Source organism: Galleria mellonella, unplaced genomic scaffold, assembly GCF_026898425.1.
Source record: "Galleria mellonella isolate WM207_F2 unplaced genomic scaffold, CSIRO_AGI_GalMel_v1 utg184, whole genome shotgun sequence".
Taxonomy (NCBI): domain Eukaryota; kingdom Metazoa; phylum Arthropoda; class Insecta; order Lepidoptera; family Pyralidae; genus Galleria; species Galleria mellonella.
In genome coordinates this window covers 2,390,470-2,400,341 of record NW_026442025.1, presented here as the reverse complement: position 1 = coordinate 2,400,341, position 9,872 = coordinate 2,390,470, and the positions used below count along the sequence as shown (strand labels likewise).

The following is a 9,872-nucleotide window of genomic DNA, read 5'->3' as shown; positions in this document are numbered from 1 at the left end:
GTCGTAAGGGGCGACTAAGGGAGGACAAGGGATGAGTGGCAACGTCCCTCTTAAAATATCTTTAAAGCCCAACTGCGGTCGCCAATCCGCCTGCCAAGCGTGGCAATTACTGACAAAGCCCCCAAGGGGGAGCCTTATGTTCAGCAGTAGACAGTTAAAGGCTGATATGGTGATGATGATGATGATTATATCTTAATTTTGTTAAAAAAATAATGAATGCAAAAGTTTATAACGAGTGATGAATGGATGAAATATTTGTTACTGTTTCACGTAAAAACTACTCAATGGATTTGAATGAAATTTGGTACATAGATAGGTTATATCTTAATTTAGCACTTAGAATCACTTACATACTAATTCAAGTAGGTGCAGCCGCGGGATACTGATAGTAATTAAAATATATTAAAAAAATATCGGAGTCTTATACTCGTATTGTCGACTGTACTGTCAGCGTTCAAAACGCTCGTCTATTCAGTTTCTTGCACTGAAAACTGATGATTTCTCGGCGCAGTCGTCTCACTTTCAAGTCATTGGAAATATATGGATATGACGATAATTTATTAAATGACGTAAATAATATTTGAACTGTTTATAATCCGTTTGGATTAAGCAAAGATACATCTATTATGGACTATATTTTTTAGCCCTGAATATTTTAGCTTAGCATGGTAGGTTATTAGTTTTTATTATTTAATAACTTGAGATCCTTAGTCTCATGGGCGACAAAGTATGCTCTGTTATGTGCATGTACTTTTCATATCTATAGGCGACGGTTACCACTTTCCATCATAAAGAAAAAGAAAAAATATAATAATTTTATAAAACTAACAGCTGAAGTAATCGGAGGTTTTAGTATTTGTAAATGTAAATGTGTTAATTATTATATACTTTATGCTTCATGAATATAAACAAATCATGCAGTTTCATTAAAATTTGTATAAAAAATTGCAAGAATTTTTTTGTTAATTAGAAACCGGGTTCTTGTTATAATAAACATTGGTTTAGAAACACGAAATAGTACAAATTATTCTACCACATTTTACCAATAAAACTCATTCTCTAATCTATTAAAAAAGTTATGTTCCTATTAGGCAAGTGTAATATGGATATCGTTCCAATATATATATATATATATATATATATATATATATATATATATATATATATATATATATATATATATATATATATTGGATTCCTCTGGATATTTATGATGAAAAAAATGTTATCGCCCTTTTCGTACCACCATTTATATTGGTTATCTATTTTTGATAATATTAAAAATCTGTTATCCAATATTATTTTCTGGATAACAGACGTTTTACATATTCGTTATTATACCAGTATCTAGATATTGTAATTACAATTTATAGATATTGCTATATATTACCTACAGTTATTTCATATTACTTAAATAATACAAATCATAATGAATCAGGTCCATTCGTTTCTTTAGTCACAACAGTTGACCATACCACGAATAATCGATTTGTAAACAGTATAAATAATAGTTGGTATACGATTTCAGACAGTCCGTAACTCGCTACCGCGGTGTCCACTCATTGGTTTGTTTATAATGAAAAAAATTACACACAAACCAAACATGTTGTTAAGAGTGAGTTTTTTTCTTTGGCTTTCCATTAACATTGACTGTTTAAGTTTAGATAAAGTGAGTGATACACAAAATGTGACGAAACGTGCAATAAACAATGGTGATTTCTATCCAGATTGGGTACCGTTCAAAAATAAACACGGAGATCAACTTGGAGAGTTTGTGCAGGTAGAGCCCAAAGCGAAACCTAAAAAGAGGCTAGCGTTGCCTGTTAATTTTAAACTTAAGGCTGTCGCTGAGTCTGAGGTAGATGATTATTATGATAAAGGGAAAGGAGAAGGGGACAGTGATGATGAATTTGAAAAAAAAGAATGGTCCGATTTGAATAGACCTGATGAACTAGTTGATCCAGGGCAATCTATTAACCACACAGATATTTCTGATATAGACGGAGTAGTTAAAATTATAACCAAAATCAAACCTAATGTTTTAGCGGAAACTATTAAAAGTCTTACTAAATCAAGAGATAGACTTCTTGCCAATAACAAGACTGAGGAAGGGATGAGTGAATATGCTAAAGAAAAATCTTCAGAAGAATCTAATAACGAAGAAGATAAAGATAACGAGTCAGAAAGTACTAAAGAAAATCCTATACATTTAAATAAGGACGAAATTAAAATTGTACCGAAAGATAACAAAGACCAAGATAAATCAGAAGTTTTAAATAAGGAAGAAAAAGTGCCACGTAAGGAAGAAGATGATGTAGATTATGAAGATGGAATTTCAGAAAAACGTAAAAAAGATTCCGAATCAGAAGACGAAAGACGTGAGAATGAAGCTCGAAAAGCAATGATACTTGGCAGTGTTGATGAGTTAAAAGCACGCCATGAAAAAGAACAAAAGGCAATATCTGAAAGAATCAAAGAAGAAGAACTGTATAAAGAAGAACATGAAAGAGATCAAATACGTTCTAAAGAAGAAATTGACAAATATGGTAATAGAAAACATAAGATAACAGAATACGATGAATATGAGGATAAAGATTCAACAGAAGACGAAAGATATAAGCCAACAACAACTACAACAGTACGACCAAGAAGAATAACTAGACGAAAGCCGAAAAATAAAAACATGGAACATGGCAAACTTTCTGTATTTAAAAATCCTCGTGCTTATATGTTATTTGACGAAACTGATGAAAACATTGAAACTACAACACAATTAACCAAAACCACGAATGTTAAGCACAGTAGATTCTCTTCACGATACAGAGCACCGACAGAAAAGGATGAGCATGTTAGAATATCGTTAGTACCAGAAGAAATCGATCCCAAGGAGCCAACGTTATTCTTTCCACAGAAGAAAAAGAATAAACGTAGACGTAAACAGAAGACTACCACGACTCCCAGTTCAGATTCCACCGTAGCAGAAACAGTAGGGAATACTGCCAAGGATTCAATAACAGAATACGCAGACACTACAGCATCAGATACTGTAACTTCAGCAGTAGATACAGCTCCATCAGCCATTGAGTCTGCTCCATCAGCTATTGAATCTGCCCCGTCGGCTGTTGATACAGTCTCCGTTAATTCAAACTCAGTGAAAGATGCAGTTCCAGCTTCAACTGACAAGAAGGAAGAACATAAATCTGAAGATTATGATCGGGAAAAAGGTGAGTTAATATCAATAACATACTAAAATAACATAATAGTAATCAGACAAATGGTGACCAAAAAAGGCGACTAAGGGAATTCAATGATCAAGGAATGAATAGCAGCATCCCTATTAGAACATCACCGAAGCCTATCTTCGGTTGCCAACTTGCCTACCAAGTATGGCAACTACTGGCAATCCTCCCTATAAAAGGGAGGTCTATATTCAGCAGTAAACACTTGATGGCTGATATGATGATGATGATGAATAAGTCAAAGTAAACGACGAAAATAAATGTTTTTATGATCTCACAATGATTACTGTGGGAGAACGCTGGTATGGAAATTTCGAATATTGTTTCATTAAATGTAATAAAATAAGGGAGAAAGACCAAAAATGTGGACGAAAGGACTATATGATGGTATGGAAACACGGTGTTTTTAGAAAAACAATAAAATTATATAAAAAAATATACAAAGCAAACCAACTGTTAGAGAATCGATAATTCCTTCTAAAACTCCCTCCCTATTCATGCTGTATAACTACAAGCGCCCTCTGTTGCACGAAATGCGATTGTTAGTTTCTTTTTTTTTATACCACTGAGCTGGCAAACAAGCATACGGCCCACCTGATGGTAAGTGGTTACCGTAGCCTATGAATGTTAGTTTTTGACAGTTAAAAAAAGGAACTCATGACGTGTGGTGTGTGTAAAAGAAGAAAATTTCCGAAAGGCTGAAAACTAGTGTCCTGGGACTAAAGAAAAGGCAGCAGACGGAATGCAGTAAGTACTTATCCTGTCCCTTTTATTCGGTTCTCAATGAAATAAATAAAAGAGCAAAATTTTAATATAAATCGAACACCAACGGAGCAAAAAAATCGAACGAAACAAAACTAAACTGACTGACACTTCAAATTACAAACAAAACATCTTTTTGATAAAATTAAAAAAAACCTAAAAAGGTGTGTCGTGCACAATTGCTATATATTTTGTGAAATGCAAACGCGACTTCGCCGACTTCGCCGCGTTAACATATTCCATATTTTACTAACTGGGATAAAAATTAACCTATATTCTTCTTCACCCAAATATACATGTATATTTATTATATGTATATATATATAATATATATATATAAATATATATGTATAATAGTACATGTATACCAAATTTCATAGTGATTGGTAAAGCCGTTAAAGTGCTAAAAGCTACCAGAGGGAGACTTTTTACAAAAGTCGATTGCTTGGGTACCTCTGTCCCATTCGTGTTTCAACCGTGAAGCAGTTGTGTTTGCATGGCTGTGTTTCGGTTTGAAGGATGGGATATGGCGTGAATTTACTAGGTACGGAGGAATAACACCTGAGTCCTCAGGAATGGCAACGCATGGGGGTATCATGGGCGAAACAGTATACTCTGTTATGTCCATGGTACTGCTCATGTCTATAGGCAGCGGTAACCACTTTCCATCAGGTGGGCCGTCAGCTTGTTTGCCATTCTAAGTTGTGTAAAAAAAATACTAACAACCCCTCCCCCCAACTCAATATATAGATTATATCCATATCACAAATACCTATTAGCTTTAATCTATGTAATTATTCAAGAAACAAAGTATTTAAAAAACAAATGTAATTTCCCCATATACATATCGATGAATGTTGAAATAGTACATATTTACAAACAAATACATAGAAGAAAAATACATACTGTATACTACTTAACATAAAAAACTTAAACTTGGAATAGACAGGTGTTCTGAAACATGTTTAGACGACTTAATACAAAAGCGTTTCTATCTGTTTATATCCAAATAAAAGTAAAAAATAAAAAAAAAAATGGAATAAAAGATGTTTCAAAATAATAAATTTTATTATAGTTAAAATAATCTTTTGATTTTAAAAATTTTTATATATTAAATTAAATAACAAATGAACATTATTACACTGATTAAATAATTTTTTTTTCATTTTATAATAATAATAATAATCAACTAAAGATTGATCTTTAGTTTAGTTCAATATATTGAACTATAATAATTATAAAATCGCATGTAGTCCTAACTCCTAAACTAAGGGGGGAAGGGATTGTTAGAAATGCGGGCTACCAGCCCCGTTGCTAGCAATTTATCCTGTCAGGTCGACCTCCATGCGGTTCCGCCTGGAAACTCCATTCCTAACTGATCTGCTTTTTCATTATCCACTTATTATCCCTTACTGGTGCCCCGTCAGCGTATACCGTTAGCGCAGGCAGAGTTACCATTTCATCCATTAAAAAAAGACTCCCAAAGTAACGTTAACTATATGTCAAGGGCCAATGACTTCCCAAGTTACAATTTAGTTACCATCATCATCATAACAGCTTTGAATTGTCTACTGCTAAACATAAGCCTTGGGGGATTTGCCAGTAGTTGCCAAATTTGGCAGGCAGATTGGCAATCGCAGTCAGGCTTTAGAGATGTTTTAAGGGAGACGCTGCTGTCCATCCCTCGCCCTCCCTTAGTTGCCTCTTACAATAGCTACGGGAAAGGAAGGAGTGGCCTATTCTATGCCGGGACCACACGGCCAATTTAGTTATATTTCCATATATATTACAGATTCACATCATTTAATAATATTATATAATTAAATAACAATTTTCTAGTGTGTATTATGTATACGTATGTGCGTGTGTATGTGTGCGTGTGCGTGTGCATGTGCATGTGCGTGTGCGTGTGCATGTGCATGTGCATGTGCGTGTGTGTGTGCGTGTGCGCGTGCGCGTGTGCGTGCGCGTGTACGTGTGCGTGTGCGTGTGCGTGTGTGTGTGTGTGTGTGTGTGTGAGTTAATTATTAATGTTATTGTTGTAAATATTATGGATATACACCAATAGAATATTTTTCTTTCTTTCTTCTTTAATCATTAAGGCAGAAGTTTATTAAATATTGATTTAGGAAAATATTGTTTTAAATTATTTTTGTGGTAAGACCAATAATGTTTTTAGACAATTTAAATAGTGTTTGTTTTTTTTCGCTGGTTACAAAATTACGACAAAATCGTCTTCAGACATGTTGTGTTCTACTAAATATTCATTCCTTTTTAGCTATTATTGCGACAGTAAGAGCTTTCAAAGAATCTAAACAGTGAATTATTTAGATTAAGAGTTTATACAGCTCGTCTGTCATACATATAATCTTATTTTTGTTATGTTTTATATGATGGAGACGTTGATAGTCAACGAAGTAAGGGTACATGCATAAGACAAGTAATTTGTGTTGCTATTATGTCGTGTTGCTACCATGATGCAGTTGTGTTTGCATGGCTGTGTTTCGCTTTGAAGGCAATATGGCAATGAAATTATAGGGTACAGAGGTATCATGTCGACGCATGATTGTCAAGGCATGAGGGTATCATGGCCGACACAGAGCCAATGACACTCTGTCATGAGAATTTTAATTTATTGTCTTAGTTATTGGTATTATAAGAAAATTATCTAAAAAATGATACGTATTTATAAATACTAACATTAATTTTACAGAAAATATTTATTTAATTTGATTATTTTTTTTTTCTTTCCACTACGGTAACTTTCCACTCAAGGTTTGCTGGAAGAGAACTCTTACAGAGTTAAGCTCGCCTGTTGTACATCTTTATTTTGTATATATTATATGTTGTAATTTTTAGTGTACAATAAAGAATAAATAAAAAATAAAAAAAGAAAACTTTGCTTACTATTATGCAGGTAGGCTGTATGTTCATATGATTGGGTTCCGGTGATATAAATAAAATAAACATGTAAATATAATAATTAATAAAGATTGTATTCCGCAAAAAACGAACTTCAATTGTGATACAACCATTTATTTTGATGATTGAATCGATTTTGATAAAATTTCTATTTTATTTTTTTTATTTAACTTTATACAAAATCAACATTCTATATGTAGCACTAAAAATTTAGCTGAATTTAGCTAATATTATACTATGTAATGAGGGTTGAGCGCTGTTGTCTGAGATACAGGTTTTATAACCTAGTTCAGACACAGATGTTTAAGTTGATCCAAATGTATAAAATGAATTCGTACCTACTTTTACTGTAATTTCCATTGCTGAGTTTGTTAAAATCATGGTTATGCAATAAAGTTATTACTATTATTATATTTAATTCTTTATTGTACACACCAGTCATAACAATATGACAGAGGTAATCAAATGTACAAAGGCGAGCTTAACTCTAATAGAGTTTTATATATATTTCTATAAGACCAATCTGTAATTGTATCCTTTCATAAAAAAAAAGAATTATCCAAATCGGTTTACAACTGACGGAGTTATGAGGTAATATACATAAAAAAACAATACAGTAGAAAGCCTCCGTTTTTTTGAAGTCTTTTGAAAATGTTGAATTTCATTGAAATACACTTTCTCGTAATGAAGTAACAAGTAGGCCTTTTGAAGTGAGTTCTAATAATTTTTTTAAAAGTCCTTCAGATATTGGAACTAATTAATTCGTACTTGACGACATTCAAAATTGATTTCACGCGTGACGCTTTTAATGGTTTTATATTTCATTTAAAAGGTTTTTTTTTATTGATGAAAATGGTATGGTAGCGCATACGCTAGCGGAGAACCAGTGAAGGGTGATAGATGAGAATAAAAACAGGCGAGTCAGCCCATCATGATGAATTCATCAAGAATTAATCATGATTGTTTCCAGGGAGAACCGCGAAGAGGTCGACCTGATTAGCAATATACCTAATATTGCTAGCAATGGGATTCTCAGTCTCCATTACTAACAATCCCTCTTCCCCCCCATTTAAAAGGTTTAAATATACTAACATTAACGTTAATTACCACACAAATTTCCCGAACAAATGGAAATACTAACATTATAAAGTCAGTCGCGCGGTCCCGGCATAGAATGGGCCACCCCTTCCTTTCCCGTAAGTGTCGTAAGAGGCACCTAAGTGACTTAACGGTGGATGGGCAGCAGCGTCCCTCTTAAAATATCACTGCAAGCCTAACTGTGGTTGCCAAACCGCCTGCCAATCGTAGCAACTACTAGCGCCAGAGGGTGACTTTGTACAAAAGTCAATTGCTTGAGTACCTCTGTCTCCCATTCGTGTTTCAACCGTGAAGCAGTTGTGTTTGCATGGCTATGTTTCGGTTTGAAGGGTGGGATATGGCGTGAATTTACTGGGTACAGAGGAATAACACCTGAGTCCTCAGGAATGGCAACGCATGGGGGGTATCATGGGCGAAACAGTATACTCTGTTATGTCAGTGGTACTGCTCATGTCTATAGGCGACGGTTACCACTTTCCATCAGGTGGGCCGTCAGCATGTTTGCCATTCTAAGTTGTATAAAAAAATAAAAAAAAAATAGCAAAACTCACGAGTAGAGGGAGCCCTATATTCAGTAGTGGATAATTAAACGGCTGATATAGTAAGCACTTTTTTGCTTACTTTATTAAAATCAATTCTAAATTTTGTTAAAGAAGATAATATATAAGATACAATGGAATTCTCATTTTTGAATCTCATCATTTTCGAAGTCCTTTTATAAATACTTATCAAAATCAGTCAATGGTCGGAAATTCACAAAGACATTCGAATTGAACAAACGTTTGAAAACACAATTCGTGGGACTCTGAAAAGGTTCTCTGTATATTTGCATTTAGGATCTCGCATCCGGCGAATGGACCATTTCTCGCTACATGAAAGCCCATCGTCGCTAAACTGCGATAGGCGATACCGTAAACAAATCTCACAATTTGGCAAATTTATTTCTCGTTTCTTTTAGAGATGGCAAAGTTTTCATTTCTAAGATATTTCGCTTTGTGTGTCGCTTCTGAATTTTGTATATTTCTTGGATAACTTTAATGTGTCAATATCATTGCTTGCGGCAACTTTTCCTTTGCGTTTTTTTTTTCTCGTGGGAATTAGAAATTTTCTCACAATCAAGAATAACCTACACGACACTGAAAGAGGTACGAATAGTTTTAATTTAATAGCTGATACTGAAATGGTAACCCTGCTTACGCTACCTTTATACGCTGATGTGGCACTAGTAAAGAATAATAGTTGAGGGGGCAGTTGGCCCACTATAACGACTTCCAGGGAAGTCGTTATAGTCCTCAGGAATGGCAACGCATGGGGGGTATCATGGGCGAAACAGTATACTCTGTTATGTCCATGGTACTGCTCATGTCTATAGGCGACGGTTACCACTTTCCATCTGGTGGGCCGTCAGCTTGTTTGCCATTCTAAGTTGAATAAAAAAAAACCACACATATATAATATTATAAGTAAGGATTTATAAGTAACCAGACGCTGAGAGTGCTTGTAGACAAAATATTATATTTTTTTTTATTTTGACATCTTTTTACTTTACAATTAAAACCTTAGGCTGTGATTACACGATATTATCATCAGCCATTAACCGTCCACTGCTAAACATAGGCCTCCCAGATATGGAAAGGTTTTATCAGTAGTAGCCAAACTTGGCGGGCGGGTTGACAACCGCAGTTAGGCTTTTGGTGATGTTTTAAGATAGGCGTTGTTGCCCATTCCTTGAGCATTAAGTTCCCTTAGTCACCTCTTACGACATCCACGGGAAAGGATGGGTTGGCCTATCAGGATCACATGGTTAACGTTATATGTTGGTGAAAATAAAATAGTAGTAGTTAGTAGTGG

General features: G+C 34.4%; 1 protein-coding gene across 1 annotated transcript in view; it reads left to right on the top strand.

Annotated features, from left to right (window-relative positions):
• Nucleotides 1–1,580: 1,580 nt before the first annotated feature.
• The window catches only part of LOC113512198 (glutamic acid-rich protein-like), a 41,503-nt gene continuing 33,211 nt past the window's right edge, over nucleotides 1,581–9,872 (top strand). The window contains exon 1 of the mRNA XM_031909078.2: nucleotides 1,581–3,224. Within this exon, the coding sequence (XP_031764938.1) occupies nucleotides 1,604–3,224 (1,621 nt within the window). The 5' untranslated portion in view covers nucleotides 1,581–1,603. The remainder of the gene's footprint in view (nucleotides 3,225–9,872) is intronic.